At 38.3% G+C, this 18,789-nt stretch overlaps 2 protein-coding genes across 2 annotated transcripts; one reads left to right on the forward strand and one right to left on the reverse strand.

Annotated features, from left to right (window-relative positions):
• Positions 1–215: 215 nt before the first annotated feature.
• LOC126720805 (wall-associated receptor kinase-like 22) lies at positions 216–1,771 on the forward strand. The gene has a single exon (XM_050423627.1). It carries the CDS (start codon positions 505–507, stop codon positions 1,537–1,539), a length of 1,035 nt encoding a protein of 344 aa, XP_050279584.1. The 5' UTR covers positions 216–504; the 3' UTR covers positions 1,540–1,771.
• A 13,180-nt stretch (positions 1,772–14,951) lies between these two features.
• LOC126721511 (uncharacterized) lies at positions 14,952–17,740 on the reverse strand. Its single transcript, XM_050424559.1, has 3 exons — positions 17,342–17,740; positions 16,613–17,248; positions 14,952–15,065 (listed from the first exon to the last, which is right to left on the reverse strand). Exons 1-3 carry the CDS (start codon positions 17,738–17,740, stop codon positions 14,952–14,954), a joined length of 1,149 nt encoding a protein of 382 aa, XP_050280516.1.
• Between the last annotated feature and the right edge of the window lie 1,049 nt (positions 17,741–18,789).

Raw genomic sequence — 18,789 nt, forward strand, 5'->3', positions numbered from 1 at the left:
CCCTTATTTGGTGTTTAAGCACATGTAAGTTTGGGGTACCCATGTTAAATATATTCGCATAATAGCTAGGGAAATTTTTACTAAGTTAAGAGTAAACCCAAACTTGAAGCCTTGTCTGCTTGATTTGTTGTTCAGTCTTGTACCTTATCTCTGTGTTATTAATCACAATCTTAAAGTCCTTGCATGGGGAGGTGAAACACAGAAGACCATCGCATGTGTTTGCTACTAGTTTCATGAAATAAAGGTTTCGAAGTATACAACATATATAATTTCTTTTATAAAGAAACTAGGTGTTTTTGGATATTGTAAAAAATTATTAATTTGGAAATATTGTAGTAGCAAATTTTAAAAGATATTGGATTTTTTTTGGGGTACAAAATCTATTTAACATTTATTAAGATTTTTGAATTGCATAACTTTAAATCACTAAAATATTTTGTTTTTATTTTCATAACTTGAGCAGGAATTAGTGCAAGCATTGGAGGGCTAGTTCTACTCATTATCATGTGGCGGCTTTACAAAATGAAAAAGAAAAGAAATGAAATCAAGTTGAAAAAACGATTCTTCAAAAGGAATGGTGGTTTATTGCTACAACAACAATTATCTTCAAGTGAACATAATATTCAACATACAAAATTATTCACTTCCCAAGAGTTGGAAAAGGCAACTGATCAATTTAACAAAAGTAGAATACTTGGAAGAGGTGGGCAAGGTATGGTCTATAAAGGAATGTTAACTGATGGAAGAATCACTGCAATTAAAAAGTGCAACATTGTGGATGAGGGTAATCTTGAACAATTCATTAATGAAATTATCATTCTTTCCCACATCAACCATAGAAATGTGGTTAAGTTAGTTGGGTGTTGTTTAGAGACAGAAATTCCTTTGCTAGTCTATGAGTTCATCCCAAATGGAACACTTTCTCAATATCTCCATGAAGAAAGTGAAGAGTTTCCACTGACTTGGGATATGCGCTTGAGGATCGCCAAAGAAGTTGCAGGAGCTTTATCTTATCTACACTCAGCAGCTTCACTACCTATTTACCATCGAGATATAAAATCTACAAACATACTCCTTGATGATAAGTACAGAGCAAAAGTAGCAGATTTTGGGACTTCAAGGTCAGTGACCATTGAGCAAACTCATCTAACAACGGTTGTATATGGCACTTTTGGGTATTTAGACCCAGGATATTTCCAAACAAGCCAATTTACTGAAAAGAGTGATGTTTATAGTTTTGGTGTAGTCCTTGCTGAACTCTTAACTGGAGAAAAACCAATCTCTTTAGTGAGAATACAACAAAATAGGAGTCTTGCAACATATTTCACTCTTTCAATGGAAGAGGGCTTTCTATTTGATATTCTCGATGCTAGAGTGAAGAAGGAAGGTGATATACAAGAGATCATGGTCGTTGCTGAGCTTGCAAAAAGATGCCTAGAATTGAATGGGAAGAGACGTCCTACAATGAGGGAGGTTACAAAAGAGTTGGAGGGAGTTCGAAAAACTTTTAATGGTCAAGAAAATTATGAAAAAGTTTGATATTGTTAGAATGGAAGAAACAAATCCTTGTGATGATGTTTCTACACCAACACAATCAATTTTAGAAGCTAGTGCAACTGCAACATTCGACGCCCTACCACTATTATATTGACATCAGCGTGATTGATAAAATTGTTTTAAGTAATAATTTGCTTTCAATTTCATATTGTGAACTTGTTTAAGACCATTTTAATGTACTATTATCTTGTCTATTTTTTGGTATTTTATTTTAGTATTTCATTGTGTATTTTAGATTCGACACACGGACTTAACATGATAGTTTTGTAGCTATTCATATGAAGCACATTGAGTTTCTTACACAACATTTCATTAGGCAGTTCATTCAATGACATGGCGACCTTAACCCCAAGGGGTTGGCTTAGTGATTCCTAAGGCTTTATAATATTCTTAGGACTCTGAATTTGAAACATCTTGTCAGTATCTTGAGCCACGGGATTCTTTCTTATAATAACCTGGTATGTGTGGGACAGGATGACTGCATATACTCGAAAAAATAATCAGATATTCAAAAGAAATCTAGATACCAATATTTGTCAAAAAAAATGATATGACAACCTCGACCCAATTTTTCAATCCATTATATGAGAGTGGATCCAAGTAGTCAAATTAAGTTTGTTGAGAATTTCCATTCACGCCTTGTATCTTGGCAATATGGCACGTGCGTATGCCTAAGGAAAAAGCTACGTACACATGTGACCTAAAATATGTATTTTGTGCATTTACCCACTAGTGTGATTGTCCCTATCGATATTAGCCAAATATCGTGGTGTTATCGTGCATATGACATGCACCATGTGGGAAGCAATTGCACTTCAATTCCGTGCATTGTATGTAGAACATTGTTGGTGCACGTCATAGGCATTGATGTGAGTCTTTCCCAATGTGGCACAATAACCCTAATGTGAAACTCTTTCCGATTTTCTCCATGAAAATAAGGTGAAAAATTGCTAGATATTTGCCACTGTGAACATCAAGACCCAGTGAACCAACAATGGCAACAAGCTAGTGAGTGAGTGTGTGAGAGATCAAGATAAGATGTTGGTCCTTCTCCCTAATGGTGTGTGGATGTGTTGCTTGCATTATTGGCGCTCGTGATGCTCGTGTGGTGCTATTTGTGTATATAGTATTTGGAGTTGCCACTTGCCACCAACCATTGAGATTTTTTTAAGGTGTGATCAGTCACTTGTGTTTTGAAAAAGAGCTTTTCCTAAGTTTATAATTCCTCTAGACTTAAATTAGATAAAATTGTGTTTTTAACAAAAAATAAATCCAAGTATCGATTTTTTTTTTTTGAAAGAGTTTCAACTTATGGCATTCGTTCATGATGATAACTTTTTATCATCAGACCAAGACACCAATCAATTTTTTATGTAAGCGGTTGAAAGAGTTTCAACTTATGGCATTCACTGGTAATGATAACTTTTTATCATCAAACCAAGACACCAATCAATTTTTGATGTAGGTGGGGATTGAATCTCAAATCTCTTATACAATCATTAAAGACTTAACCAGTTGAACTAGCTGGAATCCACCCGGTATCGGTTAAGTGTAGAGAAGGTAATAGTTGTCAATACCAAATTTGTTTCTGCCTTCGATTTTTGTGCAAAAAATCCTGTTCAAGCCTTAAAAGGTTATCTGGTTAAAGTGAAATAGAGTAATAGACTATAGGTATTGGGTGAATTTTGGGCTAATTTGACTATTGAGCAACTTGGTCAAAGTGAGCTACTTTTGAGATTTTGGATTCCTAAAACATCAAATTGATTCATCCAATAACCGATTGGAAGAAACTAAATTTTTTTTTTTTATGTAATTCCTTAAAATGCAATTTTTGAAATTTTTAATACTCAAAGTGAAATATTTGCATGTAAATCGACATTATTGGACAAAATTAAAATTGCAAATTATATTTCATATTTTCTTTAATATAAATCTCTTAGCCCAGGTAAAACAAAACTCTTTTCTTGAAAAATATGATAAATTTTCATATCTTTTTGTGAAATTTTAAGTTTGAATCAAGATATTTGGTACTGGTTTTCTATATGAATTAATATTACCCTTCTCAAAAAAAAAAAAAATAAAATAAAATAAAATTGGAGCATTTAGTTAGAATTAATTCATTGAGTTATGTGTTAATTAAGAGAGTCAATACCATACCGGAGGTTGTACCGATTTGGCCAGCGGTATGATATATTTCGGATACCGATTAATACCGGTGTACCGTTTCTGGTTTACTGCTATTATATATATATATATATATATATATGTATGTATGTATGTGTGTGTGTATATATATTATAATAAATATAAAAGTTTACTATAAAACATTTCCTCAATTCAGAACTAATTATTCATGGTTTTAGACTTTAGTATTAATTAAAAGAAAAAAAAAATAGAAAGCTTAAAATTTCATTGCATACTAAAAAAACAAATAATACTAATAAGTTAATGCAAATAAGTTACCATTCTACTCTAACAAAAATTCAAAAATTACAAAACTTAAAAAATAAAAATAAAAATAAAAACTTTTTTCTGTACCGACCGGTATTGCCCAAAATTGACCAGTACGACCGGTATTTTTTTCAATATGAAACAAGGGGTTAAACGTACTGAATTACTGACCGATACGGTACGGAATCGGCTTCTTTATGTTAAATACCTTTTCTTTATGTAGGTTAAGGCTACTGTGTTAGGCGATTCTATTGTTTTTTTGTGCTAAAAAGGTGATTCTATTGTTAAGTAGCGTTGCAATAGTACATTTGATAAATTATATTCTATTGTTTATTTTTTAAAATTTATTTTATTCTTTTCATGTCACTTTTTCTTGCATTCACTCTGTGTTGAGTCTGTTTGTCTACTGAATTTACGAACTCTTCAGTTAACTCTTTGATTTGACTTTAAAACTATTTACTTTTAGATTATTTATTTATTTATTATTTTTTTATTTTATATAATAATGTGTATTGTTTACTTTGTTTTAGGGATGTCAATTTGTGATTGCAGGTCATGTTCGTATCGTGTCGAGTCATAAATACTTTGCTATATGAGTTGACTCGAACTCGACCTGTTTAATAAATGTGTCAAGAATCCTCAATCCTAACCTGACCCGTTTATTAAACAGGTTGACCCAACCCGACACGTTAAACCTATTTAATTAATAAGTCAAGTAAAAGTTTATACAAATAACCCATTTAATAACTTCTTTGATTAATAGGTCATACATGACCTAAATAATCTATTATCAATTTCTATATATCTAAAATTAAAATACAATTACAATTATAAATATAGTAATAAACATATAATTACAACAAAAAATTAAGCAATAATAACAAAATTTAATATCTTTATTATCTAAACAGGTCAAACAGGTCAGATGGGTTCACATGTTAAACACGAACATAACCCGTTTATTAAATGGGTCAGTCGTGTTGACCCGAATATGACCCGAACCCGTTTAGCCTCAACCCATGACCTGTTTAGAAACGGGTTAGTCATGTCGGGTTTGCAGGTCGTGTCAGATTTTGCCACCCCTAACTTTGTTTGTTGTCTTCTGGTTAATATAGCGCCTACAAGTCCTGTGAATAGAGTGAATCCACGGTTTTTAGCACCTAACTACAAAATAAATGTTTATGGGGGCAATCTTTGCCCAATTACAGAAATTAGGAGTGTGGGTGGTCATAAGGGACTCGCTAGGACAGGTGGAAGCAGCATTTACACTATGTTTGGTTGTAGATAGGGAAAGGGAAGAGTAAGTAAAAGAGAAAGGAAAGGGGGAATAGAAAGGAAGGAAAAAACAAAATATTTCTCTTGATGTGTTTGAATATAGGAAAGAAAGAAAAGAAGAAAATGTGAGCATTCTATATTTCTTTTGTTTGGTTTGTAAAAGGAAGAGAAAAAAAAATGCATACTTTTACTTTGGTGCCCTTATTAATGATAGGAAAATTCATATATTAGATCACTTGTAATTTCTTGAAAGTGTTAAGGATATATTAGTCATTTTATAGTATAAAGTGGTGGGCCCCATAAAATTTGTGATCTCCCTTCCTCCTATTTCCGCCCAAATTGGCCTAATACCGAAACAGTGGGTCCCATGTAAAAAAAAAAAAAATCATTCCACCTCATCCATTTTTCTTCTCTCTTGTACAACCAAATAGTGGATAGGTGAAAGTTCAAATATGTGTATAAACACCCTTGAACGTTTAGACCCCCAATTTACAAATTAACCAATTCAAGTTTTATGTCAAACAACTAGTGTGCGAAAAATGAACATAAGCTATAATATAGAATTGGAAAAGCTATCTAAACCAAATTAAAATCACAACCCATAGCAGATAATAAAAGGCAAAGATAAAGGGAAGGAAGATGCAAACACAAGGACAACACATGATGTGTTATCGAAGAGGAAACCGAAGCCCTCGGCGTAAAACCTCTCCGCCGCCCTCCAAGCGGTAAACAATCCACTAGAAAATATAGTTGGGATACATGGACAACAATAGACCCTCCAAGCCTAATCTACCCAGTGCACCTAAGCCCTCCAAGCTTCTTGCTCCAACGAGGTTGCGCCGAATTTTTTTCTTTTCTAGCTTCCCGGATTCTGCTACTAGACCATAGCATCAACCAATGTAGATTGGTTCCTTCCTAACTGCTTCCCAGAAAACCAAACAGCCCTCTCACAGTGATGAATATGGTGAGAACAAGGTTTTGGTAAAATGCCTCTCAAGGGTTTGACAATGGAGAGGAAGAGAGTTGAGGAATTTGAAGAGACTCTAATGTATAGATTGTAGGTGAATCAATCTTATTTTTCTTTAGGGTTTCTCTCCCAAAATTCTCTCTAGAAGCTCTCTTTCATTTGTGGGTATAAGGGGTATTTATACTGGAGTGAGAGAGGAATGTGAAACGTCAGGTTTTACAAAATAGGGGTGCCTCGCGGCTTGGCCTCGCGACTTGACTGAGTCACGAGATCCAGTCGCGAGATAACCGTATGGTCAGTTGTCCTGTTTTGTCCTGTAGTGCTCCAGCTAGCATGATTGTTCACCTTCTAGCACGCTTGGCACGTGTGCTGCGTCTGGCAGCTTGAAGCCACGAGCCACCTGCGAGAACAAGTCGCAAGTCTCTGTTTTCTTGCATACTATTGAGTAATCAACACTCTATCTCACTCACTACCCTTACAAGAAACCCACCTAAATACAGGGTTACTAAATGTTGAAATACAAGCAAATTTGGCACGGAATAAAGCCAATAAAATGGTTGATTAAATTCAACCTTACAATCTCCCCCTTTGGCTATTCTGTGACAAAACCGTAAAACAGACTCTAGACTTAACATGTGAGTTGGGAACAGTTGAACAAAACTCACTCACACCTAACTCTAGAAGCTGTGAAGCACTTGAATCATAAGAACATGAAACTCTTGAAACACAACAATGCACCATGATCATTGTATGCAGAAAAGCATGAAATGCATATGAAACAAGTTTAAGGTGATCAAGCAAAGATGAAGTGAAGATTCAAATAATGGCTTGATCAACCAAGTATTCACCACAAGGTAGTGATCACAGTGCTCATTCACACTTGGAATAAACACTTGAACATACAAGTTAACAAGAACAAAGCAAGATACATGTATGCCAAACACTCAACCAATGCATAATACACTAAGTATATGCATCTAGGAACAATCCTACAAGGGCACAAGAGTGACAGTACTTAAAACAAAATGCAAGACATTTAGATAGAAGTACTGATTTCAACAAAGCATAAAAAGTTGCATAAAGCATGGTACAAACCATAAAGCCTACAAACATGCATAAAACATAACCCTAAAAGCAAACATAACCCTAAAAGCAAACATAACCCTAAAAGCAAACATAACCCTAAAAGCTTACATAAGCAACATGGGTACAAATCACACTATATCCTGAAAAAAAATCAACAATATATATATAAAAGAGTAAACCAAGTTCAAATTATGAGTTAGAAACAGATATACACCAAAACCACAGTGTATCAAACCCAAAAAAAAAAAACACTAAATATCCAAAAAAAATATAACCACAGATAAGACAATGTCTGATTTTGACTACTCCCCTTCAACATATTACTCCCCCTTAAGAGCTGCTTTTCTGCTTCTCAACCAACAAAATTCTCCCCCTTTTTGACCGGAATGGTCAAAGGGTCACTGTCCATGCTGGGTGGTGAAGCTGTCAAGTTTTGCAGACAGAATGTCTATCTGGTCCTGCATGGCTGCCATCCTCTCAGAGTGCTCGGTCTGGACCCCTCTGATCCCATCAAGTCATTCCAGAATGACTTGAAATGCATCTGGAGGTGTATCTGAAGAAGTTGATGCTCTAGTCCTTTTGCCAATCCTCCTGGGTGTTGAGGTTGATGCATGCCCTGCTGCCTCTGCCTCAATCTCCATAGGGACACCCTCTCCTTCATCACCTTCATCTTCTTCACCTAGAAGCCGAACACTTATCCTTTTGAAGGTTAGTTTGTTAATTGTAGAAGGTGTGGACATGGGACTGATGTCTCTAGGGGTTGGAACACCCTTCTTTTTAAAAATCCTCATGAGCAGGCTAGGAAAGATCAGTTTTGGCCTAGAAGTAGTTCTAGTCTCATCTACAATAGTGTCATATATGTGGGAATTGATGTCAATGAATGTCTTTTCTTTGAGATCCATCAGAAAAATTGCTCTTGCACAGTTGATTGTTGTCAATTTCCTTATGGGATATAGGTTAAACATCATGATTATTGTGAGACACCTCATGTCTACTGGAAAAGCTGTGGTATTCAGACATTTCCCTTCTCTTTGTCCACCTATCCTCTGTTGAACGGTTTCAATAGACACAATCCTATCTTTGTAATTCACAAACTCCTGATCGTCTAATCCTTCAAGACCTAGCACATCATTAATGTCATGTGCATCCAAAGTGAAATCTTTACCTCTAACCTAGCAGCTTAGATCATCCTCCCTTATCACAGCATTTGAATAAAACTCCCTAATCAGGGGTTCACACACTACAGGGAGATCACTCAGAAGCTTTTCCCATCATCTCCCTTTAAAACAGCTAGGGATAAAAGTGTTCCTTAAATCCTCCAAATCCACAAATCTTTCTTGAATAATTCATGCTTTCAAGAAGTCCTTGTATCTCTCAAAGTGAGAAACAGACCTGAACAAATTAGGGTCCATTTTCATTCTCTTATATGCCTTCTTTGCAGGTGTTTTCTTCTTTGGGGATGAAGGTGCCATCTGTGAGCAATTAGAAAAGGCCACAACAACATAGAATAATACATGTGTAGAACTAATCAATACTATGTAATTAAAAAAGAAATTGCAGCCACACAGATGAACTAGCCTAAAAGAGGATACAAAAGATCAACAGGTAAAATGCAGGGTAGCATTAAAGCAGCAGAGATTGAAAACAACCTAAAGACAGATATATGTCAATGAGACATACATTATGATGACAATGACATGACTTAGAGAACAAAAGACAGATTCACACAATAGAGGAACAGGCACATTCAGCACAGTAAACCACACATTCAAAAAAGGAACATTATGAATCAACATAACAACATAAGATCAGACAAGATGAGTAACCAATAAACAAACCCTAGTTAAGCACATGATGAAGAACAAAACCAACAACTTAATAAGGCTTAAACTGAAACAATAGCTACCACATGCTAAGCATGGACAAAGAGTAACTGACGAACCAAAAACCCATCTCAAAATCATAAACAAATGTGAATAATCCAGAGGGGAAAACACAAAATCAAGTAAAATAGAGTTCAAGACAGAAAACCCATACTTGTTTACTTAAAGATTTTGAGCTGAAAAGAAGCAACAATGGAGTTTGAAAAATGGGTGCATGGAGTGTTTGGGAAGGAGACAGTTGAGAGAGAAGATGAACAGTCACAAAAGTTCAAGGGAAAACTGAAAAAGATTTAAAAACAGCACCTATTTTTACCAAACACGCGTTTTTCGTGACTGAAGTGAGTCGCCAACAAGTCGCCTGGTCAAGCCGCCAAAACACTTAAAGACAGAATTTTGAAAAAAAAAAATTTTCTAAGTGTTTTTCACGACTGGAAGGTCTACCCGCGAGAGAGTCGCGAGCTGAGCCACGAAAATCTCTGAGTAACCCTCGCGACTAGACCTTCCACTCGCGAACAAGTCGCCAAAAATTACCTGTGAACACGCGATTGAGGCTCACGACTTGACTTACCCGCGACTGAGTCGCCGAAACAGGGCAAAAATGGATTTTTGAAATTTTCAGATTTTTCTAACAAAATACTTTCCAAAAACACCTAAAACACTCAAAAATCTTTTTGTGCTTGAATTAACAAAGATTGAGCATGTGAAAACACATTTCATCAAGTACAATCACATAAATGAATATGGCATTTATTGAACATTGTTGAAGGCTAAAATTTCACAAAAAAAGCCCATTCCATGAAAAGTAAAGAAGGCCCAATTCAAGCAGCAAGAAGAATCAACATTAAGGCCTTATTTATGTTTAGATTTCCAGCAAAAAGGCCATTAAAAAATCCAGCAAAATCTAGTGAAAGAACTGGGCCGGGATACCTAGAGGCTGCTAGAGGCTCGGGATCCTCAGGATGTGCAGCACAGCTAACGTGGGATTGAGACAGCTCAAAAGGGTTACCAGGAAATACAATAAATGAAGAACAGATATTTCCTTCTCAAGCACCCAGTGGTACAACAAAGAACCAGAAACTTGGAGAGTGACAATTCATGAATAAAAAGCTGGTACATCGAGAAACCCAGAATGAAGAATTATAAAGGGAAGTGGCTGGGAAAACTTTCAACCCAGCAGGAATGGATTCTGCTCACTTGGGAAAAATGACAGCAAGAAGGACAGCCAAAAAGCTTAGTCTAAAAGGTAAAAAGCCTTGAAAGAAGAAAGGGTGAAGGTTAGCTCTCCAAGGACGCCCCGGAATGGAAAGTAAGCAAGTGACTTTTAGAGAAACAGTATTAAAAGATGAAAATCATGAGAAAAAAGGGAAGAGACCAGCCCCTAAGAAAATGACACAGCACGAGCTCTGAGGGGCAAAAGAGAGAAATCACTAGTACCTCAGAGCCCTAGAAAACACGCTATAAAAGGAAGAGAAAACCCAAGTTGAAAGGGAGAGGATTTTCAGTAGGAAGAATATGAAAACAGAGTCATTAAAACTCTGTAAAATTTAAGAAAAACAGAGGAATGTCTCTCGGTATCCCAGAAACAGCCACTATAGCACATACTTGGATTCAAAAGGATTCAAATTTTGCAAGTCTTAGAGGCTTGAATAGCCATCAAAGTCTGTAATTTTTGAGCTTATTTGAACCTTGTATCACGTCTTAGTGAGCACACTTGTAATCCACAATCAAGAAAAATAGTGAAATATCTCATATTGATTTGAGAATTTCTAACATTTACTTTGCATATTTCTTTATTATATTATCTTCCTTTACTGCTTCTTTTTGCTCAATACATATATATTCTTGCTTGTAAAGCTGAGTCTTTTGACCGAGTAAAGCCACTCAGACTTGAGTTCCAAATCCCACAAGTCTTGTGCAAAAGAACTAAATCTGTGAGAATTGGGGTCAGGATCCTCGTGGCTGAATCATTCTCATAAAATTCATTTACATATATGTATATGTATTAATATATATATATATATATATATCCTAATCTAAGAAACTAACAATTATTTGAAGATATATGCCTTGTATAGTTGTTCTTGTGTAGGACCTATAGAGGTAAAAAGAAAGGACAAAACTCCATTGCATAACAAGCATGGAGAAAGATTGTATAGTGCAGAGAACCAGAGATTCTGGGTTCTTACAGGCCTAATACGCCCCGGGATCCCACGATAGTACGTCTCGGGATCCCACGACAGTACGCCCGGGGAGGAATCGCATTTTTGCCTTGAGGAGATTTATGTGACTTGCGCACAACTTGGTTCGTAATCAGCCCCCATTTAGCTGCGGTGAACCAAGCCCAGTCCACCAGAATACAACTATTTGGCCCAGGATCCTTGGGCCTGTGTGCTAAAGAAAAAAACACTCTCACATTTTGGCGACTCCACTGGGGACTGGGAAAAAGGAGAGGGAAAAAGCAGTCCCTTCGCAAGCACGGCTCCAAAGCTAGGAAACACCTAGAGGAAGGAAAGTTCCTCTTAGTGCATTCAACATCAAGATCCCAAAAATGTGGGTTCCTCCAACAAATGTTCTACCGAGGGACTCTATATAGAATTTTGGGGAATTTCCGAACACAAGATAAGTTTTATGCGTTATTATTTTCTCTACTTTACAATTTGAACATAATGGATCATTGCCCTGCTTTTTAAAAGAAAAACAGGGGGTCATGTAGTAATATTTAAACAATCATAATATTGTCTCATTGCTTTAAAGAAAAATAGAGAAGTGAACAAATAAAATATATTGATGAAATGAAGATTCTATGAGCTACATAATAGAGAAATGGCCCCACATTTGGGGGCTAATGTATTCTTTCTTTTAAAAAAAAAATCATGATATTGTTTCATTTGTTTAAAAAGAAAAAGAAGAAAGAGAAATAGGTGAATCAAAGAGATTTGATGAAATGTAAATTACATAGCAAAGCAATTTCCTCATGTTGTGGGGCTAAATAATTTTGCAGCAACTTGATAATAATATCATATGGCGCAGGTTAACAAAATGGACAAGTTCCTTAGCTCCATGATTCCAGCAAAGTCTAGGAGATCCTTGACTCCAGGAAAGCAAAGCCTGGGAGATCCTTGATCCCAACAAAGCTGAGAAGATCCTTTATTCCAGCAAGGCTGAGTACATTCTTAATTCCAGCAAAGTCTAGGAGATCCTTGACTCCAGGAAAACAAAGCCTGGGAGATCCTTGATCCCAACAAAGCTGAGGAGATCCTTTATTCCAGCAAGGCTGAGTATATCCTTAATTCCAGCAAAGTCTAGGAGATCCTTGACTCCAGGAAAGCAAAGCCTGGGAGATCCTTGATCCTAACAAAGCTGAGGAGATCCTTGATCCCAACAAAGCTAAGGAGATCGTTGATCCCAACAAAGCAGAGGAGATCCTTTATTCAAGCAAGGCTGAGTACATCCTTTATTCCAACAAGGCTGAGTGCATTCTTAATTCCAGCAAAGTCTAAGAGATCCTTGACTCCAGGAAAGTAAAGCCTGGGAGATCCTTGATCCCAACAAAGCCTAAGAGATCCTTAATCCCAATAAAGCTGAGGAGATCCTTTATTCCAGCAAAGCTGAGTACATCCTTAAGTCCAGCAAAGTCTAAGAGATCCTTGACTCCAGGAAAGTAAAGCCTGGGAGATCCTTGATCCCAACAAGGTTGAGGAGATCCTTGATCCCAACAAGACTGAAGAGATCCTTAATCCCAACAAAGCTAAGGAGACCATTTATTCCAGTAAAGCTGAGTACATCCTTAATTCCAGTAAAGTCTAAGAGATCCTTGACTCCAGGAAAGTAAAGCCTGGGAGATCCTTGATCCCAACAAAGCTGAGGAGATCCTTAATTCCAACAAGGCTAAGTACACCCTCAATTTCAGCAAAGCCTAAGAGATCGTTGGTTCCAGCAAAGGCGAAGTATTTCCACGAATCTAGCAAAGTAAAATGGTTATAAAAAAAAAATGGAGGCATCCGAAAAATGGATAGAAGTTCCATAATAGCATCAAGAGAAGGTGGATCAAGCATGATTCAACAACCGCCTCATGTCTTGGGGGTTAAAGCCTATTATGCAGTGGACTTAAATATATTTTGAAGAAAATCAATAGAAACACTATATTGCAAGTCAGCAGCAAAATCAACATTATTGAAAACTCAACAACTATACAGTGCATCTATCATCTCTTGCAGCTCAATGATTGGGCTCACCCATGGAAATAACAAGATGTGGAGGAGATACAGAGACCACTGAAGAACACTTACAACTAGCTCTAAAGGCCAACCATAACATCACAAGTATTGTCTGATCCTCTCAATGTACCATTAGCACGTGAAAGAAGGATTGAATGGGAAACCCATAAAAGTCGCTACCAATCTTAGTCCTTTCATCCAGCACATAGTAAACTTTGTGGAAAATATACTTTATGATGAATCGGCTTTAGTTGAAGAATATCTCATTGTTAGGATCCCGGGGGGCTCCCATATCTGGGATACCAGGGGGCTCCTATCGCAGAAGAAGAAGAAACCTGGAGGGAAAGCAGAATATTGCTTATGAAGGCACGCGGGACCTGAATGTAGCCTACAAAAGGATCTCGAACTACCATCTTACATGATAGCCCAGGAAGAGATCCTGGAGGAACCTGGGGATACGATGAGTCTGAATTTCCCATCTCCAGGATCCCGAGGGGTTCCCATCCTAGAAGAAGGAAGCAATGCCCATGGTTTGAGAGATCCCTTGGACAGAAAAAGAAAGAAGAAGGAAGACTAATATACTGTTTACGAAGATCCTGGAGAAACTTACAGATATGAAAAGGAAGACATAAATCCTACCAAAGGAAAAACTAGAAGAGGTGAACTTGGGGGCTGACGCAAGGAACCTAGGGCACATCCTAATCAGCAGTCAGTACAGAAAAAAGAGCAATTGGTGGAGCTATTGAAAAAATATGAAGATTTATTGGCGTGAACTCCTTCAACTTAAATAAGGCACGTCCAAAGGATAAATTTCCTTTGCCTAACATCGATCTCCTCATAGATCCAACTAAGGCAACAACAATATCAACCATGAAGAGGCATACCACGATCAGGGAACTCAAGAGCTTCTTAGAAAGAGTTTCTTAAATTAGGAAGTTCACACCAAGACCAACCTTGGTCATTAGTGGACTATCCAAACTGTTGAAGAAGGGGAATATTTTCATATGGGGAGTTGGACAACCAAATGTCTTTCATAAAATTTCAACAGATCATGAGTCATTTGCCTACCATATGGGTACTATCCATGGCAAAATCACTATTGTTGTACCTGGGATCTTGATCCCAAGCATTCAAAGCATTGAAGGACACTGAAATGAGGTATCCCAACATAGAAATGGCGTGTATGGCAGTTATGCATCTCAACAACTGAATCATTACTTTTCATCCTACCAAATCCTATTGATGACAAGCTCTCATCCAATAAAAATCCTCCTCAATCAGCCCTTACAATCTTGAAGAGTAGCCAGGTGGTTAATATTAATTTCCCAATACAACATGGGTCTGAAGGATCCCCAGAGCTATCAAGAGCTAAGCTGTAACAAACTCACTGACCCAGTTCCCTGAAGAAGAGAAATACCTATTAAGTGAGAAGATCTCTAAAAAAGTAGTAGCGGTAAAGATCCTTGTAAAGAAACAGACTATGAGGTTTGTGAAGACAGCCTTCGACGAGCATGCCTAGAGGAAGTCATCCTCTTCCAGGATCCCCGTACGAAGATCCCCGTACGAAGATCCCCCACTTGAAGAAAACACCATGACAGAATCATCTTGGTGGAGCTCCTGGCCATCAGTCTACCATTGAGAGCAACCTTAGATGACTCATAAAAGAAGATTCTTTCCATAAAGAATTTGTTCACAGCCAAGAAAGGATATTTTAGAAGATCCTCGGAGAAGAAAACAAATCCTCAACCCTTTAAAGAAAAGAAAAGAAATCAGTTCAGTAAGCCCACTTGAAAATGAGGGGCTACGAAGGAACTTTTTCTGAAGATTGAAAAATTCAATGAGCAAAGTACAAATTTTCCAAGTTGCATGGCCTAGGACTTGGGAAAAGGCAAATTTTCCATGTACCTAACCCAAAACTTGAGCAAAGCACAAATTTTCCAAGTGGCATGGCCTAGGACTTGGGAAAAGGCAAATTTTCCATGCACCTAGCCCAAGACTTGAGCAAAACAGAAATTTTCCAAGTGGCATGGCCTAGGACTTGGGAAAAGGCAAATTTTCCATGTACCTAGCCCATGACTTGAGCAAAACAGAAATTTTCCAAGTGGCATGGCCTAGGACTTGGGAAAAGGAAAATTTTCCATGTACCTAGCCCAGGACTTGAGCAAAACAGAATTTTTCCAAGTGGCATGGCCTAGGACTTGGGAAAAGGAAAATTTTCCATGTACCTAGCCCAGGACTTGAGCAAAACAGAATTTTTCCAAGTGGCATGGCCTAGGACTTGGGAAAGGGAAAATTTTCCATGTACCTAGCCCAAGACTTGACCAAAACAGATTTTTTCCAAGTGACATGGCCTAGGACTTGGTAAGAGGAAACTTTCCATGTACCTAGCCCAAGACTCGGCCTAGAACAATTTTTCTAAATACATGGCCCAGAAATTGGCCAAGAGCAAAAGTTTCCAAGTACGACCAAGAAAATGATCAAAAGCAAAAGTTTATGGGTACAAGCTGTAGCACGTACCAGCAATAGGTACAAGCCGTAGCACGTCCTAACAAAGGATGCAAATTGTAAGCAAAGCCCAACGAGGGGTACAAAGAGAAAGAGCCTCGAGTGGGTATGAAAACCCAAAAGTAGGTATGTAAAGTGCACAAGATTGACCTCCTTGAAAGGAATTGGTTCAAGGGAGCCTAAGGAAGCAAGGAAGGCGTAACTTAAAAAACAATTCTAAGAGTACATCACTCGAAGCCGCACAAGCATGGATGCTTTTGCAAGTCTCTATACAAAGAGATTAGTCAATGACATTGCAAACCGGCTAGCGACATTTCCCTCCTCCTACAAGGTGCAAACTCACCAAAGGCTTGGAGGTACTTCGACTCAACAAAAGAAAGGTACCCTTTTGTTCATCCCATGAAGGAAGTGTAGCAATTCCTTTGGAGTTTCCCTCAAGAATTATTTGATCTACACATTGGTTCTACAAACCAGAAAAGTGTCCAAAAACAATTTATTTTCTCGCGCGTGGGCTACAGGTAACCCACGAGCTCGGGGGGCTAATGTTGAAGGCTAAAATTTCACAAAAAAAGCCCATTCCATGAAAAGTAAAGAAGGCCCAATTCAAGCAGCAAGAAGAATCAACATTAAGGCCTTATTTATGTCAACGTCACTATCCCCCTGGGGTATACCTTGTCTCCATTGAAACTGACGAGGGGAGACTTGAAAGGACGAAGCCTTTTTGGGTCTAGCTTTAGCTGCTGGAAGGCAGAAAGGTAAATAATGTCAACCAAGCTCCCATTGTCTACCAGAACTCTCCTCGTATTGAACCCCTCAATTATGATCATAATGACCAGTGGGTCATCATAAGGTTGCTTTATACCCCTTGCATCTTCTTCTGAAAAATACATGTCTTGGTTTGTCTGTCTTTGCTTCAGAGGAGGTAGACTGTGAACATTATTTACTTGCCTTTGGTGTGACTTCCTGAGGGATCTGAATGATCCCCCTGTGGTTGGTCCCCCTGCGATAGTTTTTATTTCTCCTAATGCATTCTGTGGACGAGGTGATAGGCGGTCTTCATCCCTCTTAGGGCCCCCGTGCTGACCTTTCTGGCTGTATTTGCTGGAATCTCCCCTTTTCACATATTGTTGTAGTTTTCCTTTCTGTATAAGTTCTTCAATCTGCTCCTTCAGATCTCTACAATCCTCTGTGTAGTGCCCATGATCTTTGTGAAAACAACAGTATTTCCTCTTGTCGCATAGACTAAGCGATGAATGGAGTGGCCTCGGCCATTTAAGAGAAGGTTCATCTCTTATTTCCGTCAGAATCTAGTCAACAGGCATCACTAACTGTGTGAACTTCACTGGACGAGGGTTTTTTTCCTCTCTCTGTCTATTCCCTTCATCGTTCTATCGATCTACTTGATCTTTTTTTTGTCCTCTCCGATCATCCTCCTTCTTCTTCTTCTTTTCCTTGTTTTTTTTTGCTCCATCAATGGCTACCAGAGCTTCTTCAGCATTCATATACTTCTGTGCTTTCAATAATGCCTCGGCCATCGTTTTGGGGGGATTTTTGGCCAAGGAAGCCATGAAATCTTTGGACTTCAACCCTGCCTTAAAGGTCGTGAACTGTACCTTATCATCCACCTCGTCTACTTCCAGCATTTCCTGGGTGAAGCGTGTTACATAAGACCTCAATGGTTCCTTCTCTCCTTGTTTGATGGTGAGCAAATGGTCAGCAGTCCTTTTTGGACATTGCCCGCCGACAAAATGACAGACAAAGGAACTACTTAGCTGCTTGAAGTTATCAATGGATGACATTGGCAACTTGTTGAACTACTCCCTGGCTGCTCCTTTGAGGGTAGTGGGAAAGGAGCGACACAAAATCTCGTCAGGGGGTTGTTGAAGACCCAAGGTCGTCCTGAAGGTATTCAAGTGATCCAGTGGGTCTTTCAGCCCGTTGAAGGGCTCTAGTTGTGGTAGACGGAACTTAGAAGGCACCGGGCACTCCTGGACGGCCAAAGTGAAAGGTGAATCCGTCTTCTTGACTATCCTTTCCAAGCTTTGGTCCGTCTTCCCCTTGATGGCTTTTTTCAATTTGTCCATCTCTTTCCTCATCTCCTTGAGGAGATTTGAGCTCACCTCTTCTGGGGTGCTGGTTCGTCTCTTGTTACTGTCTTAATCGTTATCCCTGTTGACGTTTGTACGGTTATCTTCCTGTTGCAGCCGCTGCCTCATCTCCTGGTTCTGCCTGGTAAGCTCCTCTACAGTGGCTGTGAGTGACTGAATTTGTAGAGCCAATGCGGTAGGATCTAGGTTAGTTATGGTTTCCATCTGGACTCGTGAGTTAATTGGGAAAAATCACGTGTCGAATAGTACTCGTCCCCACAGACGGCGCCAAACTGATGATGCTGGGATTGTCAGCAAAGAAATTTGTCCAGACGGGAATCGTCCACGAGTTAACCTGATCCAGAGACAATTCAAAAAGGAAATAAGGACACCGGTGTGGCGCCTACCAACGGGCCTCCGATGCCAAAGTTAGAATAGCTAGCAATTGAGAAGAGAATAATATGAGTGTTTTTGAAGATTCTAATTGTGTACCTTCTTTGCAGGCTTTATCAATGGGCATGTATAGGATCTCTCTTCCTAGCCGTTGGCCTTGCTTTGATGGTCGAATCATTGCAGGATTCGTAACGCCTACGCGAGGTATTAAATGGATAGAATGATCTTACAATGGTGTTGAAGACCGTTATTTGTTTATGTAACACCTCGCCATAACTGGGGGACGATGGTTGAGTGTTTGTCAGGCAGTTCTTCCCGGGCTTGGTTGATTCCAGTATCGTCCTTCTATGGTGGATGAATATATTTTC

This window comes from Quercus robur, chromosome 4, assembly GCF_932294415.1.
Source record: "Quercus robur chromosome 4, dhQueRobu3.1, whole genome shotgun sequence".
Taxonomy (NCBI): domain Eukaryota; kingdom Viridiplantae; phylum Streptophyta; class Magnoliopsida; order Fagales; family Fagaceae; genus Quercus; species Quercus robur.

Excerpts from the sequence above, each read along its gene's own strand:
- LOC126720805 (XM_050423627.1), top strand. The coding sequence starts at position 505 with ATGTGGCGGCTTTACAAAATGAAAAAGAAAAGAAATGAAATCAAGTTG.
- LOC126721511 (XM_050424559.1), bottom strand. The coding sequence starts at position 17,740 with ATGTCATCCATTGATAACTTCAAGCAGCTAAGTAGTTCCTTTGTCTGT. Across the intron at positions 17,249-17,341 it reads GAGGACAAAAAAAAGATCAA|ATTCTGACGGAAATAAGAGA; the intron begins GTAGATCGATAG and ends CCTGTTGACTAG. Across the intron at positions 15,066-16,612 it reads TCAGTTTCAATGGAGACAAG|ACTGATGGCCAGGAGCTCCA; the intron begins GTATACCCCAGG and ends TCTCAATGGTAG.